The 26,662-nt window shown below is 39.0% G+C and overlaps 2 protein-coding genes across 4 annotated transcripts; one reads left to right on the forward strand and one right to left on the reverse strand.

Moving 5' to 3' along the window:
* Positions 1 to 915: 915 nt before the first annotated feature.
* On the forward strand, positions 916 to 19,074 carry LOC107226814 (pyruvate carboxylase, mitochondrial). 2 transcript variants are annotated; one of them, XM_015667738.2, is made up of 14 exons: positions 916 to 1,058; positions 10,797 to 11,047; positions 11,886 to 12,205; positions 12,294 to 12,444; positions 12,522 to 12,733; positions 12,824 to 13,026; positions 13,170 to 13,431; positions 13,508 to 13,826; positions 14,345 to 14,395; positions 14,526 to 14,993; positions 15,362 to 15,751; positions 15,832 to 16,267; positions 16,389 to 16,785; positions 16,994 to 19,074. In XM_015667738.2, the coding sequence occupies exons 2-14, from the start codon at positions 10,912 to 10,914 to the stop codon at positions 17,240 to 17,242; spliced, it is 3,594 nt and encodes a 1,197-aa protein (XP_015523224.1). In that variant the 5' UTR covers positions 916 to 1,058; positions 10,797 to 10,911; the 3' UTR covers positions 17,243 to 19,074. The 2 variants fall into 2 exon arrangements, with proteins under 2 accessions (XP_015523224.1, XP_015523225.1); XM_015667739.2 differs by lacking the exon at positions 14,345 to 14,395.
* Positions 18,414 to 25,075, reverse strand: LOC107226815 (zinc finger protein 84-like). Of its 2 annotated transcripts, XM_015667740.2 has the most exons (3): positions 24,726 to 25,075; positions 24,131 to 24,352; positions 18,414 to 23,450 (listed from the first exon to the last, which is right to left on the reverse strand). In XM_015667740.2, the coding sequence occupies exons 1-3, from the start codon at positions 24,735 to 24,737 to the stop codon at positions 21,861 to 21,863; spliced, it is 1,824 nt and encodes a 607-aa protein (XP_015523226.1). In that variant the 5' UTR covers positions 24,738 to 25,075; the 3' UTR covers positions 18,414 to 21,860. The 2 variants fall into 2 exon arrangements, with proteins under 2 accessions (XP_015523226.1, XP_046600202.1); XM_046744246.1 differs by lacking the exon at positions 24,726 to 25,075 and having other exon boundaries at positions 24,093 to 24,261.
* Between the last annotated feature and the right edge of the window lie 1,587 nt (positions 25,076 to 26,662).

Raw genomic sequence — 26,662 nt, forward strand, 5'->3', positions numbered from 1 at the left:
CCTTACTGTGAAAAATAAATATTATTAAATAAAACGTTGATAAATATTGAAAAGGGTGAGAAATTTTCTCTGATTACGTTAATTTTTTATCCCATGTTCGAAATAACCTAATATATCGATCAATAATTGACCATTGAAAATACCAACTTTTTTTCGTTGTTGTTTTCTCTTTTTTCTGGCGAGCTATAACGATGTGAATTTTAAAGGGCATCCGCTGGAATAACAGGTGAAAGCTTTAAAGCTTTACCCCAATGAAAATTGTTATATTTTCGTGATTTCTTTTAACACTCGTAGCAATGCAATTACCTACCTTTCACTAAATACGAATAAATTTGAGAATTGTGAAAAAGTCAACAAGGCCAATGAGCTTTTTTGTATTTTGTTTTCAAAAAATGATCGTCAGATTTACAATTTTCATAGCTCATAAAATTTCAAACAAACCAGTGTTACCGTTTTCTGCAAGTTAAGAAATTTCTACTCTCTCACAAGTGTTTTGAGCATGTTTTATCTTGACAATCTTTTTGTTACTTCTGCTGCAGTCGCAACTTTGTCCTCAGTACAACAATACAAACTTAATACGAAAGAAGATGATTAAACTGTAACAACGTCACGATCACAAGAGGTTTATAATAATTTATGATATACTCGTTAAAAACCAAATTCGTTCTATTTCTAGTGCCATAAAGCCACGAAGCGCAGACAGGCGTAAAAAATGGAATCAAATTTCGAAGAAAACGACGAAATCTGAAAACTTCAGTCCGTCCCGTCGAAGCAAATTTCTTACACAGCAAGCTACCGTACCGACGGTTTTAAAGATTCATACCGTTTTGGATGTGCTGGTTCCGACTACGAGCCGCTGTGGCGTTTACATCGATTCGAAAAGCGTCAACAGCAAGCCTCGACGCCAAGCGTCTCTGAAACACGCTGTTGTAACTATATACCAGCGGTGTAGAGTACAGGTCGAATACGCATGTGTCTCTCAGTACGGTTTGGGACACGGGCCGGCTTCAACCGGACGCTTCTACTGCTCCTTGCACCATCATCGGCAGCTTAGTTGTGTGAGTAGAAATTTTTGAGTCGACTTTTTACATCCGCCCAGCGATTAGTAGGGATTCCGAAGGCACCGATGCCCCGAAAAATTCATGAAACATCACCGCCTATTGGAAACCATTCGCTCAATACACGCACAGATAATGTTGGAAATCCCGAATGCGGTGCTGTCTTTTCTATAGAATCGTATTATTGATAGGTTTCAAAGTGCCCTTGAACGATTCATTAAAAATTCGAACAAAATTACATTTATATATTAGGGCTGTTCTATCTCTCCTTTATTTCTTTTGATACCGTCTTAGTTTCTCTGCATTGCCTCGTTATTTGTTTAATTTTTTTTTTTTTTTATTTCATTAAGTTACGTAAAACCCGCACAACTGTTCAGCATTCGTGTGATTGATTGAAAAAACATATTTCGTAATCGTTTGTTCAAAGTGACGTGTCTCGAAATCCGAGCCAACAGCGCGTCGTTGTAAGATACATGAATACAACGACGGAATTCTATTTACTTAGGCGTATACGCAGGCCGATTAGCACTGGGTAAAGAAAAAAAGAGAGAGAGAGAGAGAGAGAGAGAGAGAGAGAAGGGTGGAAGCAGAGTTCAAAATTAAGGAAATACCACTAACCGTTAATGCGCCACTATCAGTCTGTTCGTCCAAAGCGAGATAATTTTGATCTCGGCATAAGTTCACGGCGATAATGAAAGTTATAACAATTGGTACGCAGCAATTAGCATCTGTAATTATTACCTTATGTTAAAAGTGTTGATCAGGTTAGTTCATTGAAGAGGCGACGTTTGTTTATTTCATTGCTTATATGGGTTATAGCGCGTTTCACAGAATTCCAGCACCCGTGCCAATATAATAATTAAATAATAATTATCTCGGTTTAATCGGCTGTTGTTTTGGCAAACGTTGATTACTTTATCCCGTGACGCACATTAATTTACCGGACGCGTGCGTGTAAAATCGATTCCACGACGCCCTCGTGCTTTTGTGCGAAACTCTGCAGGTACTCGAGCCAATTTCTGACTATGCATTATTTCCGCATTGTATGTGATGCAAATAATTTACAGTAGTTTGAAGCATCGTCTTCGATTTAAGTCTGTGCGAGTAAATCTTCGGAGACCAGATATTGGGACGTTTACACAACTTGCAAAAATTTTTCATTATACTACGTTCGATCATTTCTACCAAAAACACAGATTCATATGAATTTGTAAACAATTACTGTACTGTCAGCTCTCGAGGATTTTTATACTAGCACGAGTCTGTAGGAACTACCCTTAATTGACTTGAAATTCGTCTCTTGGAAATAACTTTGACACTTGCAAAATACTTATCCGTGGTACAATAGAGTGCAAAGTTCAAATGTCCGACGTTATGACACTCCTGAATATTTTATCTAAGCCCTTAACTGTAACCTTCGGTATTGGAAGCCAGAAATTCATCGGAATGAAGCCTGCGACAGGTTTAATGGCGTCCTGTCTGCGTCAACAAACCGAATAGGAGTCGTTATTGAATCTACGTCATCGGCTATCGGAACTATCGAGTGTTGAATCCCCGTTGAATCTTGCCTAGCATCAGCTATGATGATCGGAGTTGGAAAAGCGGGGAGAATCCGGCATCATTTTACTTGGAGAAATATGGTGTAGTAATAATTGGTGGTTGGAGTGCAGTTTTGTCATACTTGCAATTAGGGCGCATACCAATGTCGAAGTAAAATATTAGATTAATAATATTTAAATGCAATTAAATTTACATTACTTTTGATCAGTTTTCTACGGCACTGAAATTTTTCGAACGATTGAAAAAATTAATATTTTGCATAACAGTTTAGACCTTCGTTTATTCCTTATCGATAAACGGTCATAGTTGAAACGCAAGTTAAATATCTTTGTATTGATGCGTATGTCATTTGGAGTCGATAAATTTATACCACGAGTCGTCTCTTTTCGAAGAAAATCAACAACATATTTAATAATTAATACGCATCGTCTTAGCCAAGTTTTCCAAAGTTTCTGTGAAAACTACTCTGCAACTTTCCTGTATGCGTATTATGAATTTTCCCAGTCAATTGTTATCTTCTCATTTTACAATCGACTTTTTATCTCCACTCTCATGATGTAACAGATGTGGATTTACTTGACAATTTCAGGGAAGGAAAATAAAAAAGTCTTTCTCGTATTTATATCTACAGTAATAAAAGCATAACCGCAGCAAAGTTGTGGCTGAGTTGTGCGAGTCGCACGCAATGATCTGGTTATATCTACTATCGTAATTTCGTTGATATTGACGGCGTCTAATGCGAGCGTGATAAGGGTTGTATAACGTTGTAAGATGGACGGTTCAGCAACCGAACATTCCGAGATTAGTGTAATCTTTATCTGACATTAAGATTTTTGACAGTTGTCGGTGGTGGAAGCTCCCTGAAAATTTTGCTCAACTATTCTTGTTGATTTTTGAAATCTGCGAGACTTACAGTTTACAGAAATATCATGAAGCAGTAAAAGAAATATAGAACTGAACCGGGATAAAGAAAATTTTCGACTTTCAAAGTTTTGGAAATTCGTATAGAAAATATTTTCTACTCGTGCTATCTACGACGGTTATTTCTGTATTCATTTTTTTTCTATTCAGTACATTCGTGTTCAATTTCTATGCGCAGGTAACCATCCTTGCGACATTCACTCGACAATGTACAGAATCTCTATTCTTGTTAGGAAGATTATGAAGAATACAGTAAATGGACGTAGAACATGTCCTTGAATGGTAAAATTTTCTATTTAACGATCTATTCGTTGTATAATTGGCAGAAAACAGCAATGACTAGTGATAAAAAGAACTGTACATTGGCTTGATAAATTATACATGTATATACGCGTAAAGGAAGCAGCTGATTAATCGTGTCGCTATACTCTATTAATAATACTAGATAATATCTCTGAGTGGGATTATCAGGCCAGACGATTATGTGGTAAAAAAGGTCATTTACGTCAAAGACTTCAATAGAGATCCGTACGTGAGTAATGTAACAGTACTGTAATACGGTGGCCATTAAAAAAATATTTATGCTCCAAGTTGAAAAGTCTTAAGTTTACCTTGAAAAACAAAGATCCTCAAAGTTTCAATACTTTATCTCATTATTAAGGGGTGCCGGCGGTTTAAAAAAAAAATTGTCATTCTTGTTTTTATTTTATTTTTTTTCCTCATAAAATAAGATTTCATTTTTTACGGACATTGATAATTTAAAATTTTATAACCAATCAAAAGAAAAAAAAAAAATAAAAATCAAACGGTACACAAATAATCTGTGATTAAAAATATCTTATACACAAATATTTTCAATATTTTATGATGGAATAACCAACATAGCATCAAAAAAAAAAAATATAGCCTAGAAATTAGTCCATAAAATTTTTTAAGGAAACCTAGAATAAAAAATTAAGAAATCAAATTACTAACAACAAATAAATCATGTGTGCACAGACGGTGTACGTTTTTCAATTGATTTTTTTCCCAAGCTCTGTTATTAATTCTTACATTAATTAAAGGTTTTCTCGATAGTTAATTAATGGGATGCGGTAAAGATGGTTGTAAATAAAATTACCTTATTACAAAAATGAACAAACCATCAGTACAGAATTACAGATACGATCAATTCGCTTTTTTTTCGCAAATTGTCTTATAACTGTCTGTTTTCTAGAGTCTGGAAATTTTTATACAAGTTAGATACTGCGGTACTCAAGGTAGATAAAGAACTGAAGTTTAAACGGTAGTCGTTGACGTAGTTTTCAGTTGACGGTGCCAGATGTCGAATCGGGCAAAAGTATTGAACAACAGGTTAAAAAACGTACACCGTTAAATACACCTGTGCATACATGATTTGCTTTTTGTTACTATTGTGATTTGTTATTTTTTTATTTTAGGCTTCTTTAAAATTTTTTATACACCAATTTCTCGGCTATATTTTGTTTGGACGCCAAGTTCATTACTCCATCATGAAAAATTGAAAATGTTTTAGTGAAAAGGATTTTTAATCCCAGATTTATTTTCCTACCGTTTGATTTTTTATTTAAAATTTTTTTTTTTTTGATTTGTTGTAAAATCAAAAAAGATCAAGGTCTAAGAAATGAAATCTCATTTTTTAAGGAAGAAAATGTATTTTAATAAAATCTTTCGGCACCCCTTAATAGTGAAAATATATGTATGTATAATTTATACAAAATCGCACGTGTAGCCTAATATTCTGTAAGCTTGTCACGAGTGAATTTATATGCTTAGCTTATGCTGGAGGTGAATTAAAGGCAGGTAATGATTTTACAAGCTTCGAAGTGGCGCCAAATGAAGATGTAGGCGCGATGATGAACGGGACTAAATTCAGAAATTTCTGTCTCATACAGAAATAGAGAAAGAAAAAAAAATCTTACGTACAACAGTGGAATAGACTTGTAAACATAGGCTGCACATGAGTTGTGCAATGTAGCTAGATAAATACTCCCTCAGCTATATGCTGCGATATGATAAGTGCCTTGGCATTTTCTGAATAATTTTCAGCTCGGGAATATAAACAGAACTTTCTTTATCAAAATTAATGTGCTTTCTTTAACCACTGTGAAAAAGCTGCACGTCTATGAAGACTCACTGGTTTTGATAACGAGATTTCAACACTTGTACATCAGGGTACGATTTTTTGAAAGTTTAACTTAGAAAAGCTTCGGGAATAATGGCAAAAAAATAAAAATAAAAAATCCCACGAGTTTGAATTTATCGCAAGCTTTTCAATATTCCGAAAATTGTATTATATAAATGCAGAAGAATACAATTTTAAAATCAAGCAGTGTTAAAAATGATCGATGTGCGCTCGTAATTTTTTAAATTTTGCCTTTTGCCGTTTGGTTATAATATAGATTTGCGAAAACATGACACGTGTGACGCGGGCCGTCGTTCTACGGCTTAACGCCGATTAAGAATGTTATATGAATATCTTGATAAGGCACTCAATAAGGACGTCGTAGATCGTGGGATAATTTGTTACACTCAGGATTGCTTATCTAGCGATTAAAGTGACCTGCGCAATTTTTGCCTTTTTTCAAATAAGGGTGCGATATCCTAACTTCTCTAACTATTCACGTTGCCTGTCAAGAAAAGAGTTCTTGCAGTCTACATTCGTCGAAATTTTATAGGGTGTTACAGATCCTTCCAGCTCGAAAGAGTCTGCATAAATAGTTGTTGTTACGTTCGATCTTATACTTAAAATGAAGCCTGCAAAATTGAATAACGCCGAACTAGCATCGATCATTATTTAACAACGCTAAGCACTGTCTCCCATTTTAAAATTCAGTGGATGTTCAGAGCATGGATATAACGTGTATCGTTCGCGTACGAAGGTGAAAATGCCTGAACCATCTCGTGTGTAACACGTGGGAATAATTGTTAGGTTCATTTTCAGTCTTGGAAGGTAAAAGACAGGATAAATCATCTTGGTACGTGCGAATAAAAGGCTGGCTTTTATGAACCAGAAAATAAAGGAGCTTCCAATGTATAATATAGCCGAAAACCTTGTTTGGTTGAAAAATTAGAGTAGCTGAATATTTTAAGTACGTCAATATTTAGAGTGACACTGGAGGCGTCGAGTTTCACTGTCTTCTTGGTAAAACACGTGCAAAGTAGCTCGATATGGATTTTCCCAACACGACAGCTTGTTCCGAGGAAAGAATAGGGAAAGAGGAAACCGGCTGCCTGTTTCACAACGCGTGTTGACTTAATCCAGATATTGCATTTGATAATTAATTAACTAGGGTTGCGCGGTATCGAAAATTTCATACCGATTTTCCGTATCGATTTTGTAGCCGGTATTTTCGGTTTACCAAAATACTGCTCATATCGGTGATTGCCGAGATATTGTTCTGCCGGTAAATATTGGAATACTGCATTAACGACAAAATGCCAAAATATCGGTAAAACATTGAAGTAAACGTGAATCAAAAACTGAGCCGTATGAAATTAGAAACTTAAGTGAATAAATTTTTCACCACCGGATTAAGGAGGTACGAAAAATGTTTACCACGCGGCTGCTGATCTTCTCGGAATAATCAGCGAATGATTCGATAAAATCGTTTTTGGATCAAGTTGGTATACAACGATGGCGAGTCTTGTCGCTGATGTAATAACATTTTAAAGCTCTTATCGCTTTTATCGCTCGGGTGATTGAGCTCGAGGCATATTTCTAGCGTTATAAGACGACCATATCAATTCGAGTATACCTACTTGCGTTTAAGCATACATGTACAGGGTACGTAATTCGTCAGTGTTAATATCTCTGCGGTTAAAGTCATTCACACCTCTCCTCATTGCACAAATTACGAGCAATTTAATCGTTCGACTAATCTTTCACGAGTTCTTCAAAAACGTAAGTAATGACTGTTGACGCGCAATCCTTAACTTTGCCAATCGCGTGATAGTTAAGCATCGAACTCTTATCATTTTTCACGTGGCCACTAACTATATCTCAAATAATCTGCACTAGGAAATCAAGAAATTCACTGTATTCTGCGTGTTATAATTGTTATGTCAAGATACCGGTTAAAACCATTCAAAATCATGTATACAACCTTATCGCGTACCTACCACAAGTCATGCGAAACTCATACGAGAACCTAACAGATTTCACGGTAGAAGTGGTGTTATTTCGAAGATAATTTGTGTGCCAATCGTCCCTGGTATCTTATATTTTCCAATGCTAAATCTGCTATCAGATCACCATGGGAGCGATATTCGAGGGATTTCGAACAGTTTTCGTATAACGTAGATTTTCGACAAGGGAAAGATCGTATTTGTGCCTGCATTTCAAATTTCAATATAACATCCTTTCAAGTATATTTCCAGACAGCTGTGAATTACGAGGCGTCATTTAATCTTTCAACCAATTAGCAATAATGAAAACCCAGGTGTTTCTACACAGAGAACAAAGCTGACTAGAGATCATGAAGTAATGGTTAACACGAAATGAGAATGATTCAGATGGGTAGATTACCAAACGCAGTGTTTTTATTGCTATTTTAAGGAAAATATGTCGTTCGAATCTTTAGTCAATACTATAAGATATCTGATACCTAAGTTTAACGACCGACTAATGTTAGTTGATTACACGTTCACGATTCGGAATTGTTATTCTAGTTCGACTTTCAAATATTGCATAACAGCTCCGGCACTCAGAGACGGTTTGTTCGCCTTCGCATGGACTGTCGGTGTTTTATGAGACTTGAAGTTGATTTTTCAAACCTTGCTGTTGACTCAGCATAATTGAAGGAGAAGGAGATAATTGAGGAGAGACATGCATCAGGATATCTAACCTCGATCATTTTAACGTAGGAGATTTTGACAAAAACTTCGTTAACGCGAAAATTTGATTTTTCGTACTTACTCTAAAGAATTAAGCTTGCTCAGATAATAACGACAATATGACCTAATCTGTGCTCATTATATTTGTTAAATTTTCCGGTCCCCTTATAGCAGACACATATCAATCAGGAGGAAATGTGCAGATTGTCATATTGTATGGTATAGGCATCGCAACGTGGCTTGGAAAACTCGGTGTAAAAATAGTTGGACCTTCAACAGACCAATTGATCCAATTTATTTAATACAGTTGGACTATGATTTTGCCCAACAATGGACACGCCTACCAAGAGCGATTGCTTATTTCTAGCTTAATCGACGCTTGGTAGTCATAAATCGTAATTAAATGATACCGCAAAACAGCAGGGTTCGCAAAGAAATCACAAAAGTGCAACCACGCATCACGATTCCGCTCCACTCTGTACGAGATTTTGCTTTCCGATCGCTGCAGCGTTTAAAACCACAGATGCTCTCTTCAATCACATTCTTTTTTTTTCCATATTTGGTTTCCAGTAGTCACGTCGATACGCAATAAGATCTTAATTGGTATTCAGCTAATGATTGAAGAGGCCTTAATCACGCTATTTCAGTTGCGGATTCCGATTTGAGCATAATGTTGATATGTCGTGTCAACCACACTTGAACCAGTTAAACACATTTCAGTTCCCAATGAGCTATCGAGCACAGAGGTTGATCTCACGGCCTTGGCACATGCTCAGACGGATGTCAAGCGTATCTACAACTCCAAATAATTCGCATGATATTCCAAGATGGACTACCGTTGACATCCGATGTAAAATTAGTAATCTCGCGTCTCGATAGACGGCGGAAGAAATTTTGTTAGGGAGAAGAAAAACATTATGGGAAGATTATGGGTTTTGACTTTCGATACAGATGCGACGGTCCGATTTGAAAATTATAGAAACGATAGCAAAAACCGATCTCTTAGAATGGCAGACCTTGTATTGCTCACCTTTAGATCGGCGATTTTGTCATCAATTGCACAATGTTGTACTACGACTCTCTGCTACATGTGTCTAAAAAAATTTACTCATTCTATTCTTAAAATTGGCTCGGTGAGCAGGAAACTATTCCTAGGGTCATCACGTGAGCTATTCTACAGTTGAGGGTCTGAGTCTTGTTGATATAGATAGTATTCTGAGTTCTTCACCAGTACGTTTGCCTTAAAATTTAACGCGTTATTCCGCGGATATTTATTTATTCCTTTTTTGAAATTATAGAGAATTTTTTTTTTTTTTTGTCATTCATAATAAAAAACTAAAAACGTTAACGATCATCAAATCTGTCAAAATCAATAAATGTATTCACATCCGTAAATTTACCGTTGAAAACTTATTCGTTAACAAGCATTGTTCTTCTTTTGTAAATGTACATTAGTTAATAAACAATATATCAAAGAAGAAATTGGTTCCATTCGCATCAATTATCGTTCCACGAAATCACTTAAACTTTGTAGTTTTATCATACGCTGTACAAATACCGTGTGTTAAGAAGTAACGCTGCTAACTCATGCAGTGCCAGTTATGCTATTGCAATGTCGGAGGAAATCGCAGCAGCGAAATAGTGGGTAAACGAAATTATAATTAATGAGAATTTCGCACGCCATGACGGTCATGCATGCGAAAGCGTAATTAAAATTCTCCCAATGAACGCGATTCGATTGAGTTCGAAGAATATGTCTGTACTGCAAAACTGTCTCAAGGTAATGTTTAACAAATCGCGCATCCGTCTGGTCAAAGTTCGAGTTGTGTAAGAATCAGCGACCCGATCGGCTGCGTTTCTGCAAATTTTGTAATACAACCAAGACGGATGGAAATCGCCGAGCGTATATTGAGAACCGTTCATTTAAAGTGCTGGCATAACAACGTCATAAGTATCTTTTCTGTCATAGGTTGTATGATATTTCATATATTATACGTATACCCGCTCGATATCTAATCGCGACGATCACGTGATCATGCTGCAGGTTGCACTATCTGTACAGAATGTTTCAACTCTTGCTTTTCGGCAACTACTTACAGTCGAAATTTTTTCACCGATGAAACGGAGATTTAAGTACAAAAAATAAGAATCTTTAATAATCCAGCCGACTTGAAAGTGGGACGGTGAATGTGATTGGCAATGCATGTAGAATCAACGTTTCTTGCGACGATAAAATTTAAACGATAACTGGGATACAGTGGATAACCCGAATATTTCATAGGTTCAACGAACCAGTCGCATGATTTCACTTGAACGTCAACGATGACTGTGTGAATAATCGAGCTCAAAAATACAGCCGGATATATACAATAATATGCAATAATTGTATGATTATTTTTTCAGGAGGTTACGAGTCCCGATTCGAGAACGAGAATTTTGGGACGCTGCAGAGATCAGGAAGCGGTTCCAAGGGGAAACCGTACTCCAAACGCCGATAAATATACAGAGATAATCGAAAATGTATTCGGCAAGAAGAGCGACGCGGGCTCTCTCCAGGCACCGGGTTATCCTCCAGACCTGGAATGTGGCTAAAAACAATTTCGCTACAGATGTCGAGTACAAGCCAATAAGAAGCGTCCTTGTAGCGAACAGAGGTACGTGCGAGATTATGCGACTCGCATTTTAATAAATCAGAATAAATGTATGCCGCAATTGTTTATTCCAAAACGACTATACAAATCTAAGTGTCGAACGTAATGCGTTGGTGCTAAATACAAAGCTTAAAGTCTTTCAATGGTCACACATATACACACGTTAAGCGGAAAGACGAACTTTGATCATGTAGCAATCAGTGGTGGGTCAACGCAACGCGATAGGAGGAAAGTTATAGTTGTAAGTTTTTAATGGTCTTAGAATGCCGGATGAAGAACGTTCGCTTCACCCTTGGCGTAACGCGACTTGTGAAAAAGGACCATTGCGATATCCCAGACACATTTATCTCTCTGCGGCAAAAGATGAAATTCCAAAGTGATACGTGTGGTAATCGTAGTTCATTGAGTAACATGAAGATGTCAAGTTCGTTGATTGGAATTTTTCACCCCACTTTAGTAGCGCTTTAATGCGCTGCAGTTACGAAATAACGCAAAACACGTCGATATCATTTCATGAATTTCAATCACTACGTGGGATTCTCCGATATTGAGCTAGAAGTATTTTACAAATTTCTCACGATGCCGGTGCATCGAGTCATTCAATTAAGAGCACGAGACCACAGTTACCACTGGTTTTACAAATGCTTCTTCACGTGGCTACAATGATCGAGTACGTTATCGTTGAATTCCACTACATCACTTCTGTTTGTGTCTCAATCGTTGAACCGTACACATTGCGATCGTGTCCAAACTCCGTTTTCTGCATTGCACGGCTTGAAATCTATCGTAAACCATACAAAACCCCTTTGACGAGTACCTTATTCCAAATTCGTGACCATAGGTGAAATCGCCATCCGAGTATTCCGGGCGTGTAACGAGCTGGGCATCCGTTCGGTCGCCATATACTCGGAGCAGGACAAAATGCACATGCACCGACAGAAAGCCGACGAGGGTTACCTGGTAGGTCGAGGCTTACCGCCGGTTCAGGCGTACCTCAACATCCCTGAGATAATCCGCGTCGCCAAGGAAAATGACGTCGATGCGATCCATCCAGGGTACGGTTTTCTCTCGGAAAGATCGGATTTTGCGCAGGCGGTAGTCGATGCCGGCATCCGGTTTATCGGCCCGAGTCCAAAGGTGGTCCAGCAGATGGGTGACAAGGTAACGCACGATATACGTGACGATCCTTCCGATGTAGCATCGAAAGCAATATCTCAGCAGTCTTTTAATATCCAGTAAATCCGACCAGGTCGCCGCCAGACAAGCAGCGATCAGCGCGGGAGTTCCCATCGTCCCAGGAACTGATGGACCCGTCACGACGGCCGACGAGGCTCAAGACTTCTGCAACAAGCACGGACTTCCGGTTATATTCAAGGCTGCATACGGTGGTGGTGGTAGAGGTAGGTCTCGCCGGATGATCAACAGTTGTCTCACAACTGCCGGCTGACTTTAACGTCCTGGAAATATTTTATTTCAGGAATGAGAGTTGTCAAACGGATGGAAGAAGTGCGAGAAAGTTTCCAACGTGCGTCATCCGAGGCTCAGGCTGCCTTCGGAAACGGAGCGATGTTCATCGAGAAGTTTATCGAGAGGCCTCGTCATATAGAAGTTCAACTGTTGGGTGACCATGCGGGGAACGTCGTTCACCTTTACGAACGAGACTGTTCAGTTCAGCGTCGTCATCAGAAGGTGGGTGGAGTTTGCGTTAGAAGAGAATGGTCCTCAATTGCAGGTGTATGAAAAGTCTGACCAAATACTTTCTTCTGTCGCTTGTGTCAGGTCGTCGAAATTGCACCGGCACCCTCACTGGACCCGAAGGTTCGTGACAAGATGACGGAGCACGCGGTGAAGCTGGCAAAACACGTTGGCTACGCGAACGCGGGAACGGTTGAGTTTCTTGCCGATGAATCCGGAAATTTCTACTTCATTGAAGTTAACGCGAGGCTCCAGGTGGAGCACACTGTCACCGAGGAAATCACTGGGTAATTATGAGGTTTCGAACCCTACGTGAAGTGATCTCTTAACTCTTAGTTGAGGATCCGGAGTTTGGTAGAGGAATTTTAAAACCTTGAGAGTCTGGTCACTGTGTCTGAAGATCGAACTGACCCCGCTTTTTTACTTCCAGAATCGATCTTGTCCAGTCTCAAATTCACATCGCCGAGGGCATGACTCTGCCCGAACTCGGCATGACGCAGGAGAAAATCGTGCCTCAAGGATTCGCGATTCAGTGCCGAGTCACTACCGAGGATCCAGCCAAGAACTTTCAGCCGGACACTGGGAGAATCGAGGTGTTCCGATCCGGAGAGGGAATGGGTATCCGGTTGGACAGTGCCTCGGCGTTCGCTGGGGCTATCGTATCGCCTTACTACGATTCCCTGCTGGTCAAGGTGAGAGCGGGCAGTCCTTAAGGTGCTCTGCGCATTCTCGACGCTTTTTGAAAATCGGGCTTTTCCCGAGTTTTAGGTGATAGCCCACGCTGGAGACCTTCAGTCGTCCTGCGCGAAGATGAACCGTGCACTGAGGGAGTTCAGAGTCCGTGGAGTCAAGACGAACATTCCGTTTCTGTTGAACGTACTGGAGAACCAGAAGTTCCTTAACGGGAACGTGGACACCTACTTCATAGACGAAAATCCGCAGCTATTCCAATTCCAGCCCAGTCAGAATCGGGCGCAGAAGCTTCTCAACTACTTGGGAACTGTGCTTGTAAATGGGCCGAGCACCCCGCTTGCCACGTCGTTAAAACCAGCCGAAATCAAACCACAAATACCTCAAATCGCTCGAGGTACGAATGAATGTTGGAAATGAACAGACCTTAGGTATTGGTGGATAACGTAGTTCGGGATGGATTGCCTCTTCTTCACGTTCGGCACATTGAATCACAATGGCCCAGGTTCGCATCGGGAATCATACTCACATTGTCAGTTTCGTTTCTAAGTTAATTAATGCAACAAATACATTAACTGCAATCTTTAGCCGCAATTCGGTACGATAAATACAAAAAATGTTATCTTTGCACGCATTCGAAACACGAGGCATGAACTTTATTTATTTGCAAATTTTAACGACACCTGACGTAAACAATGCTGGGTCGTTTATGAGTTTCAATTTGTATAGCCATTGGATGCCCAAGTCATACCGTAACTATCTCATACGATCATTGATCTGAACACTCGCTCATGTTACGTATACCCACCCAACTTACATCTTAAACTTATTAATCTCTTTTCATTTTTATACCTTACACTATCATTTATTTATCGCATGCCTTTTATCCGTTTTGTTTGACAATTGTTTTTTTAGACTTTGCTAAGCTTGCCGCCGCTGAAGAGACGATGGATCCAGATGCTCCAGGTAGGTTTGCACAATTCTTAGGTATGAATTAAACAACCTAAAGCATACTACGTCAATATCCACTTTCACCGCTCGTTTCAAATCTTCTGAATTCACCTTCAGATATTCTAAATGGTGATCTAATTTGTAGGAATATTGGAACCACCACAAGGTCTGCGTAAAATTCTCAAAGAGGAAGGACCAGAAGCTTTCGCAAAGGCGGTTCGGGCCAAAAAAGAGTTACTGTTGATGGACACTACCTTCCGGGACGCTCATCAGTCGCTGCTAGCAACGCGTGTTCGCTCGCACGACTTGTTGCAAATTTCTCCGTTCGTTTCCCACAAATTTAGCAACTTGTACGCGCTTGAGAATTGGGGTGGTGCTACATTCGATGTAGCTTTGAGGTTCCTGCACGAATGTCCTTGGGAGCGGCTCGAAGACATGCGAAAAACCATTCCAAACATTCCGTTCCAGATGTTACTCCGCGGAGCAAACGCAGTGGGGTACACGAACTACCCTGACAACGTCGTCTTCAAGTTCTGTGAGCTGGCCGTGCAGACTGGCATGGATATATTCAGGGTCTTCGACTCCTTGAATTATTTGCCAAACCTGATTCTGGGTGAGCACAGCGATGATGAATTTAATTCGTACTGAAAATCCATTGAAAGTGGTAGGGTAGATGCGCCGTAGTGACCACCGATTAGAAGTGTTTGAATTTTTTTTAGTACCGAAAATCGATTCAATTATTGATGAAATCACAAGCACATCTTCTACAGTAAATGTTCACGGTACTTTTGACCACTCAATTGTACAAAAATTAAAATTTACAGCGATCAAAGCAAACTTAACACTATTGTGCCATTTGTGGTCAGGACTCCACTTACATGTAGTTGATATACCCAGAAATGGATCAATTGACGGTCACATACGGTATTAAAGTGGCAAAATATGGTACTTTCATTCTAGTAAATGGTAAAATCTTTGCAGGTATGGAGGCGGCTGGAAAAGCTGGTGGAGTTGTAGAGGCTGCAATTTCTTACACCGGTGATGTTAGCGATCCTAAACGAACAAAGTACGACCTGAAGTACTATACAAACCTAGCTGATGAGCTGGTGAAGGCTGGAACCCACGTTCTATCGATCAAAGACATGGCTGGTCTCTTGAAACCTAAGGCTGCTAGTTTACTGATAGATGCTATCAGGCAGAAACAACCCGACGTACCCATCCACATTCACACACACGATACAGCTGGTGCCGGAGTCGCGTCGATGTTGGCTTGTGCCGAGGCTGGAGCCGACGTCGTCGACATTGCCGTCGACAGCATGTCCGGAATGACGAGTCAGCCGTCGATGGGAGCCGTCGTTGCCTCGCTTCAAGGTGTGCTTGACTTCGGTTCAGCTTGATGGTGATTTTTCGATGGATCAGTAGAAGCCTTTAACTTGGAAAATGTATTGCAGGAACGCCATTGGACACTGGGATAAAACTTACTGATATATCTGAGTACTCGGCCTACTGGGAACAGACGCGTACCCTTTACGCACCCTTCGAATGTACGACCACGATGAAGTCCGGAAACGCTGATGTTTACTTAAACGAAATACCCGGAGGCCAGTACACCAATTTACAATTCCAAGCGTACTCTCTTGGACTTGGCGAATTCTTCGAGGACGTTAAAAAGGCCTACAGAGAAGCCAACCTCCTTCTCGGCGACATTATCAAAGTCACACCGAGCTCGAAGGTCGTTGGTGACTTTGCCCAGTTTATGGTACAAAACAAATTGTCCGCGGCTGAGGTGCTTGAAAAAGCTGAAGAGCTATCTTTCCCGAAATCCGTCGTCGAGTTCCTTCAGGGTGCCATTGGTGAGCCTTACGGAGGATTCCCAGAGCCTCTCAGGTAAGTAGCAACTTTAATACAGATAACAATATAAGCGTTGTCTCGCTGTATCCGATTTTCCCTAACTTTTTCGTCTATGCAACAGTCAGGTTAATACATCCAAGTTCAATTCATCCTACAGATCTAAAGTCCTGAAAGCGATGCCGCGCATCGAGGGAAGACCGGGCGCGAGTTTACCCCCGTTGGACTTCGCTGCTCTAAAGACTCAGCTCAAAGAATCTCACCCTCACGTAACCGACAAGGATGTGATGTCAGCAGCTCTGTATCCGCAAGTAACCGAGGATTACCTCAACTTCAAAGAATTGTTTGGTCCGGTGGACAAGTTGGATACGAGAATATTCCTGACTGGGCCGAAAGTTGGGGAAGAATTTGAAGTTACAATAGCGAGGGGTAAGACTCTTGGTATCAAAACTTTGGCGATGGCTGAGGACCTCACGGCAAACGGAGAACGTGAAGTATTCTTCGAGATGAACGGACAACTGAGATCGGTATTCATTAAGGATAAGGAGGCTGTGAAGGTATGTAAAAGCCACTCTCTTACCGTAATTTAATTATTATATACATTGCCGTGCCCTTAACTCGCAGTAAGTCAGAGCTAAGTGAACCTACCTTACTTTCACGATATTCTTCCATGGTGTCTTACCATTATACTCGCTAATTAATACTTTGTCTTTAGAATATTTGTAGAAAACTGCAGTGACGTCACTCTCTGTTTTATAATTTCAGGAACTACACATTCACCCTAAAGCATCGAAGTCAGACAAGAGTCAGGTTGGAGCTCCGATGCCAGGAACCGTGATCGATATAAGGGTGAAGGTTGGAGACACTGTTGAGAAGGGGGCTCCTTTGGTGGTACTTTCGGCTATGAAGATGGAAATGGTTGTGCAAGCACCAAAGGCTGGAAAGATCAAGTCGCTTGACATAAGTCAGGGTATGAAACTAGAAGGGGATGATCTTTTGCTGACTATGGAATAAACGCCGACTGTGAAAGGTCAGACTATCTGTTTAAGAGTCAAGTCAGTTCTTTGCTGTCGCAGCAGAAAAACTACAAATGGACGATTAGACTATATCACAATATTAACATTTCACAACAACTGCAAAGTACTGAATTTCAGTTACCGACATAAGTGAAGAAATGAAAAGAAAAAGAAATGATACAAGTAAACAAAACTTCGAACAATGGACAAAAAAATTGAAACATCCCAAAAGTACACTTTGAAATACGAAAAACTGCGTTGAGTCCGAACGAAAATTGATATTTTTCTCAAAGTTCCTGTAATCAGGGGCGCAAGATGCGGTTATAAATTACAGTCATCGTGACATCAAGTAATTTTAATAGGTCGTAAACGTAGATCAAACATTTTGGGATTACAAATAATAATAACATACTTAAAGCCAATATATGTATGCATAGTTGGAGGCCTTATATTATAGTTCCGGAGATATTGTGTGACTTAGAATGGATCCAAACACACCGATAAACGAATGCATAATAACGGAGTGATTATCAAAATTCAAATTCAGCATGGTGGCTGAAATGTTTACAAATTTTGAACCTTAAGCACCTTTATAATGTAATAAGCCGATGGAATATAGAGGCAATTGTAATCTCAAATATTTTTAGAACTTTTAATGTTTAGACGAAAAAGAATAAGATTCGTCAAACAAAAATAACGTAATAAAACATCCAGTCGATGATAAAATCACGTATCGTATTAGAATAATAATTACATAGCATTAGTCGTAAAACGGACATGCAACACAGCGAGTTGTCATGTCTCATCAAATATCGCATTACTATATACGGATGGCATGTCAATACAAAAATATTAGAAACACCAGGATTTTGTACCTGAGTCAGTTTTTTTTCTTTCTTTTCTTTTTGGTGTTCAGGATTCCTACATTCTAGCAAACATCGTCACGTGATGTTCATATTTCGTACAATTTTTCTCATCAGATTAGATTTTTTCTATGAAATATATCTGTAAATAAATCCGTTTCACTCACAGTTACTTTTACGCATAATAACTAGGTTGTGGATCGATCGATAATTGCGCTGTCTAACTATCGAATTATTATTATTTTTTGTTTTAACTAGTAATTGGGATTATATGAATGCCTAACTGTTTTTTTTTTTTTCTTAGAGTCTCGATTTTTGTTCTTATAAAAAATCCAGATGAAATACACACGTCCTTGGGACACTGCAATCGAATTGTACAGCTGTGTATGTCATGTAAGTACACTTTACTTATTTGGTGAGAAACGATATTGTATCCAGCAATACTGTATAACACGTTCAAATTATCGCCGCAGACTCTAGCAAAGTTCCTATATAAACAGGTGCCCAATTCTTTTGTTATTTTGTTATTGTAAATAATCTTCTGTTTTTTATTGTTGCATTAGGTCTATATCTTTTGAATGAATCAATATTACATCATGTACGTTAATTATATTTGTAAGTATGCTGGGTCGTTGATTTGTACATAGATGTAATAACTGTATCATGGGTTGCCTACAATACGTATGATGCAAGAGAAAATGTTATTTCAATTGAAAATACTTGGAAATGAACATCACATATAATGTTGTTAGATATCTAATATTATGTATTATATTATATATAATATATATATAAGTATATAGTGGTTTTGATATTTTGCCTGGAGCAATTCTATTATCTGCAGCATCACGCAGCTATATTCATTCGTAAATTAGTATATTGTACAAGTCATGTAAACGGGAGGAAAAAGAAATTGAGAATGAAAGTGAAGAAGGAAACGCTTCCAATAAAATTATATTTTCAGTAATTTCTGTGAACCTGTAAGTACCAAACCGCATAATCAAGAAAGGGACATTTTGTAAGAAACCGTGTAAATTGTAACTTCAATCTATGCAGAAGTTTACATCAAATCACGGTATCAAAAAAGTTTATCCATTGTTGAATATGGGTTTTTTCAATCACTTGAGCTCGAGTTTGGAATCTTTTTTCATGTTGAATCCAGTTTTCCCGCAGTTTTATAGCGCAATTTTTGTTTGAAAGAACGAATAGGTGCTCAACTTCAGGGCATCTGCGTGATTATATGTAATGAACGGCGTGAATTACATATTCTGACGTCAAAAATATCACAGAACGAGATGAATTTGAAGAATGAAAAGCTTCGAGAAACTTTATTTGTAACCTTGAAAATATTTATTCACTTTTTTTTTGTTCTTTTTTGTACAATTATAATTATAAATAGTTACTAAACGCTAAAGTAACGAGGTTCAACAGTGCAACGGACAGTTTTATTAAATTATAATGTGTAACACTTCGAAGCACTTCGGTATAAAAATTTCTATATTCTTACAAAGTTGGAAAGAGAAAGCAAACGAAACAGATATCTTTGCTTAGTCACGTATTAAGGGGGTATTGTAGTCTAGAACTTTGGAAAGATCAATTTTCATTTTATGCATATTATTACAGGTACATTTTTTAAGAATATTTTTGCCCAAGCTGATGTCGAATTTCCAAAAATTGAGAAAGTTATGGGCACCTGAATAAGGAAAATTGATTTTATTTCCGTTTCAGATTAATGGAAGCATTGCAATCATATCAACCGTTTCAAACTGTATTTTTTCACAGTTACATTTAGAGGCCCATAACTTTCCAGTTTTATATATATATATACAAACATTTTGGCTAAGTTTTTGAAAAATCAATTAAAAGACTAAAAAAAATGGATGGTAAATATATATACGTATATTTTTTTTTTTTTATCAAACCCGAAATTTAGGCCTCTAGACTAGAATAACCCCTTAAACAAAACCGATATGAATAAGTTACCAAATCTGTGTGTAAGATAAATTTTGCTTATGTTTATCTTTGATCATTATTTTCTCTCATAATTTTAATTGTTCTACAAAATATGAGTGGCGATAGTTATATAGAACAGTGTGAAAAAAGTTTTAGATACTTGTGTATCTATTTTACACTGTTTACCTAGTTTACACTGCTGGTCTCTGATGAGAAAATTGTAGTGTAGAAAAATGGTAAACGCAAAAGTCAACATTGTTTATACTAGTGTAGATATCAAACGCGTTGCCCCAGAATATCAAGGGGAGCCTGAAAACTTTGACCTAACTCACGTCGGTAAGAAAATTCAAAAGCAATCTGAAAGTAAACTGACAAATAAACAACAACCAAACGCGTAGAGCGGACAGAAGAACTATCTCCGCCAACGAATCTATCTACAAAACCAAGTCCTCAAAGAAATGAGTCAATCATCTCCGAGGCTATCTTTGGAGTAGATGTACGGAGTACCAATGATTGTTCCACATCAAACTTTCTTCACCAACTTTCGTAAGATCGTAGATGTGGCATCCAAAACGTACGACGGCTACAGAGCAGACGAAAAACAACTCGAAAGAGTTATTGTCCGAGAAAAGGTCGTCTACTATGCTACCGCTCTATCACATCTAAAGCTGATAGAGGTAAAGAGTAAGCAGGGACTTGAAACTCTCACAAGCGCACAAAAGGATATTCGTAAAGCCGTACACGACCACAAATTCAACGTCCCTCTGGCGTTGCATGCATACCTACACGAAATCGAAACTTACAGAGATAAGCTTGGGAAGGAAACATGTCTAGCTATACCTCCCTTGCCAACTACAGTAATCCAAAATTTCGGTGAATATCATGCCCAAAAAGTGACTGACACGCACAACCTATTCGAGGAAGTACCATCGCTTGGTATTGCCCGCGACATGTTTATGGAACCTATACCTAACATTTGAGTAAGAAAACCTGCAAACTCAGAATTCATGCCGAACTCAGCAGGCAAATTCTTTCCAATTGGTCCTAAAGTACCAGAGATTGGTTAGTGCCTTACCAGTTTCGGGATAACCACTACCACATTCGCTGAGTATGTGCTCGGAACAAGATTCAATCTTAAGTATTTGATACACGTATCAGATACAATAAGAAAATTCCAAACGTACAGAATCGACAACATTGCCTTTAAGAACGTAGGCATGATGGGGTCTGAAGCATAGGTCATTCGAACAAGACCAAATGAAAAAGGAGACACCAAACGATGGTACAAAAGGAACGTTCAACCCACGTCTGCCGCAACCAGCGCGACTGCAGAAGTGGGTGCATCTTATTGTTTCGGCTTCCAACTATACAAGGAAGAGGGACCAAGAGAAACACACAAAGCAAAAGTCGCAAACTGGAGCTGCATCATAGGCACGGGAAAGAGACCATTTCAAATGCCAGATGATTGGTATAACAACCGAAATAAACGAAGAAACTTACCAGATGGTATCGGAACTGGGAGGTTCAGAGCCGTGACGATGATATAAGATATTGTTCTCACAAACGTGGTATGTTGAATATATAAAACTAGCAGATGATAAATCACAAGCAAAGATGATTTTATATCGACCGTAGTGGCTTAGATGCTAGCACTTGTGACTGTGGAATGGGAGGACTTGGGTTTAAATCCCTGGTCTGTCAATTAAGTCTTGAATGGGAACTTACAAAAACGTAAGACCGGTCACACCGTTCAGTCGTTACATTTGTCACATCAGCTAACACAATTGCAAACATTATTAGTTACTCAGTTAGATGAAGATGAAGGTGATTTCTTAAATTGGAGAAATGCATAAATCGTTTTTTACACTTGTCACACTCAAATGACTTTTGATTGGCGTGCGATAGCATGTGATTCTTCAAGTAATCCTTACGAGAAAATTGCTTGTGGCAAATGATGCATATGAATCGTTTGAGTCCCGAGTGTACTAGCTTGTGTCTGTCCAAGTCTGACAATCGAGAGAACTCTTTCCCACATGTATCGCACTTGAAAAGTGTGCCTAAGTGCAGCCGCATGTGTGCTTTCAAATGTTCGGGTCGTGACAGTTGTTTATGACATATATTACACCTGTTTTCTTCCTTGTCTCTACCGTCAAACGAAGAAAACTTTTGATCCCCATGACTGCGAACGTGTTCTTTTAACCGAACCTTTCTGTTGAAACGCTTCTCGCAAACCGCGCACTCGAATCTTTTATCCCGCCAATTATGCACGCACACATCGTTTTCAAAATTGTAAGTACTGGCGAACTGTACACTACAGAGGTCGCAGTTGCTCGATCTTTCCCTGCACTCAAATGTGCTCGAATCCACCTGCAGCATTGTCTCTTCTTTCACCGCCTGACACCCTGCGCAATTTGGGCTCTGATGATGAGGGCAGATTTTATGTGAGGCGATATGTCTCTTCAAATGGTCTTTCCTTGCAAAATGCTTTCTGCAAATGTGACACTCGTGGCATCTCGTGTCACTCTCACGACTCGGTGTGTGTCCTTCCAGGTGCAAGGGTAATGGGAAACTCTTTCTCAAATTTAAACAAGAATTGTCGTCGCCCATATTTATTTCAAAGCCGATGTTCTCGTGGCTTTCTTGGTTTGTCGGTATCGATTCGACATGAGAAAGCATGTGCTTTTTCAGGTTGTCTTTTCTGGAGAACTTTTTTTGGCACGTGGGGCAATCGAACAATTTCTTATCCAGATGTGTAAGTTTGTGTCTATCCAAGTCGGAAGGTCGAGAGAATTCTTTTTGGCATATCTCACATCTGAAACATGTACCCAAGTGGAGTCGCATGTGAGCTCTGAGATGCGAAGCGCGTGAGAATCTTTTGCTACACTTGTCGCACTCGAACAGTGTGCCCAAATGCTGACGCATGTGGGTCCTTAGGTGCTGAGGACGAGAAAGCTGTTTATGGCATATCGTGCACCTGTTCAAGCCGTTGTCGAAAGCAAAAAACTCGCCATCTGAACATTGCGAATGACTGAGTATGTGCTGCTTTAGATGATCCTGTCGGGAAAATTGCTTCTGGCAAGTATTGCATTGGAATGGCTTTACGCCTGTGTGTATCAACTTGTGCCTGGCTAAGTCTGACACACGGGAAAACTCCTTGTGACAAACATCACACTGGAAACGGCCCGTGGTACCTAGATGCAAGTCTACGATATGTCTATCCAGTGAAACTCGACTCGAAAATTGAACCTGACATATTGCACAGCGGTATGGGCTCTGATTTCTTTCATTCAGCTTCCAATCTTCTTCGGTGCTCCCCTCGTTGAACGGACCTTGCGTTTCTGCCAGAGCGATGTATTGTACGGCTGATTTTGTCATAGCGTCTTTTTCCACCTGTAATTGAGATAAATCATGTTAGCTTGGTCTCCTTTCACTTGTTTTATCTTTTCTACATTTACTCAGTATTTACCGCTGGGCGTTGTGTGGTATATGAATAGATTTTAATTTTTTTAGTAATACTGGAACTGAAGCCAATTTGTGAAAGTAAAAAGAAGTTTTTCAATGGACGCAAGTTTTTGGGTTATTTTAGTATTTATGGCAAGAGGTTAAAGTTATTAACATTACGTCAACAAAGTATAACCAATAAAATCACTACTTCGCAACTTTGGAGTGACTTTCAAGAGAAGTTGAAATAAAAATATTAGTATGTTTTGTTTTTCAACAGTTTACTAAATTTTCAACTATCTCTAAAGTTCTAAAACAGTCATGCGTTTTAAAAATTCTTTCATTACATTAACGACATGATCTTCAATCTCATTCGGTAGCAACGAGTTTGAAATTGCCAGATTGAAAGTGTAGCATCGTAAACATATCGTTTACTTTCATCCTGTATCTTACAAACACACATCGAGTGAGAGGTTCAAAGGATAAAATTTGGAGAATGATCTTCCATGCATGGTAAAGTATAAATATTTAAGCAGTGATATGAATTATGATTTGAAGATCGTTTGCTGACAGAGTAAACTGATCTCTTACTAAAGAATTCTGGGAATCCTGGGTCAGCTGTTACTCACTAAATCTGTAAGATTCGTGTTTGTGAATTTTTGTTGAATCACATTGGCAGCGGTGGCATCTTCCGTCTTTATCGAATCCTTGCTCTTGATTTTAATGTTTGCATTTGCGAGGGTATCGACATACTCGAGAAATCCTCTCAAAGTTGACGCGGCATCCTTATCGGACTGCTCTTCTGCCATACGTGCCAATCCATCAATGCTTTCGAACAAAACATTGCAGCCCTGGACGGAAGGATCGAAGGTTAAATCATAAATAGATTATCCATTAGTCTTAACAAGAAAAGTTTCACCTTTGTGTACGTAAATTGTCTATAAATTTCCAGCACGACTAAAATATTCTAAACTCCGGCTCTTCGCTGTTACAATGATATCAAAGAAGAAAATGACGATTTCTTGATATTTTAAAAGGCTTTCTGATATTTGTGGAATTTTTTCAGGATTGTAATATCACAGTTGAGAATTATGTGATTGTTCGAACGTTCTCATTTATACAATCGAATCTAACCTAACTTAACATGACCCAATCTGACTTTCACAGAAGCTGTGCAGGTCACAATGATATGTCAAATAAAGTCAACAAAAATTGTTTACCTACCTCACGTTCCATTTTCGGCGTATATTGAAAATAGTAGAGCTTTTTCAATCCGCATGCTTCGGCAACAAATCATAATATTCTTCCACCTTATGATCTAAGTTGCATAATTTTAATTTATGTTTCGTTGCACGGCTCCTAATCACGAATTAACGTTCAACGGAGTCAGTCTCAAGTAAGGCTTCACCTGTTTGAATTACAAGCTTATTTTACAAAAGTCACTGATCTCTAATATTAGTGACAATAGTTGAGTAAATATATATTCTTGTACGTAAGCAAACGCGGGCAAATAACCGTTACATGTATGAACAGAGAGAAACCTGCATGAATACTATGAGTTTAGACGGTAAGGAAGGACACTGACCACACGTCCGCAACAGGGTGTACGCTCTTTGTTACTTTCTAACTTCGTCGCCGGATGTCGAAAACCCGCCATGCTGCATTTGACAAATTTAAAAAATTCGAATGTCTTTTGCAGTCAACGTTTAATAGCGGTCGTGGACAAGAGCGTTGACTGAAGAATGTGAAGACAGTTGCCCTGATGGTCTTTGGTGTGACAACCGAAAATCGTCGTGCACTTGCGCTCCCTGAGATGTTCCAACAATAGAGTTGAGAACTTATTGCAGAACATCAGAGATTTACGAATCTCGAGATGATGCTGGCTGCATTCACCTTCCGAGTAACACAGTCTTCGCAATGGTAAACCCAAGCCAGTACTTAGCCCGTGTGTACTGACCGACTTGTCGGCGATGAAAGAGATTAATGGAAATAAATTTCTTCCAAAATTGGTGGCAAAACAGTGATTCAATTGAAGTATAGGTACCCGAGAGAAAAGTGTATAAATAAATCAAACATAATAATAGATCAGATATAATAATGATGCAGAGACCGAAAAGTATATAGTTATATGCGGTCGACGTACGATATTAATATATATGATCCATTTACGATGAATACGTGATGCATACTGTAAGTATTGTACTTTTCCAGAACACAAACTGGATTCCCTACAATAATACGTCTATGATATGAGAATAGAAGAATTATTCATTTCGAAATGAGATTCTATTCGACGCGCGCTCGATGTATTCCGTAACATCGATATTCATAATTATTCCGACAATTTTTCTTTTGCTCTCTCGATCTTAAGTTTTTGTAAGCACAGAATCGAAACGCTGTTTCAGCTAGTCGCAAGTGAAGTATCTACGTTGGGTACAGAAGCAGAATTGTTTTTCGAAAAGTGTCCGTCTGGGAAAAAATTCAGAGTAACTGTAATACATCACGGATGCGCTAATTTTGATCGAGATGAAATGGATGCTCCGTATATGAGAGTGTTTAACGCAGTGTCCTGATTTACAGACCTGAAAAGGTGATTGTCGGCGACTCTTTTTTTTTTTTAATGGGAAGAGATAAAACGAAGCTTCTTGAAACCTAGAGTGTATTTTAACACACAATTGCAAAGTACAAGCAAAATTTTTTATCATCCAACTGTCGCAGAACGGCGGCGTTATTAGCTGACCCGTTAACTGAAGAATATACCCTTTAGTCAGCGGCTGACCATCGAAGGGCCTAGCCGCTTGAGTATGGAATCGGCAAGGAAGATAAAGTGCGTATTTCTTGTCTGGAATGTAAAGACATATCATATAATCATACATCATACATCATACATCGTACATCACACATCATATCATACATAGTATTGAAGTTCGAACCAAAGTTTGGATGTTCGGATGTTCAGAAAGTGACGTCATCCCAAATTTTTTTTCGTCTTGACGTCATCGATCTGAAATCAGCTAGCCGAATTCCTCAGTCTGGAGACAAACGCGCAGTAGAGCGGACGTAAGAGAATCGCGCTTCGCAGATTTCGAGTACCGTGTTCTTTACCTCCTAGATCCTGCGCTCCGAGTCCGCTTTCTCGTGCAACTCGAGTTCCAGGACAA

The sequence above is a fragment of the Neodiprion lecontei genome, chromosome 6 (assembly GCF_021901455.1).
Source record: "Neodiprion lecontei isolate iyNeoLeco1 chromosome 6, iyNeoLeco1.1, whole genome shotgun sequence".
Classification (NCBI taxonomy): Eukaryota; Metazoa; Arthropoda; class Insecta; order Hymenoptera; family Diprionidae; genus Neodiprion; species Neodiprion lecontei.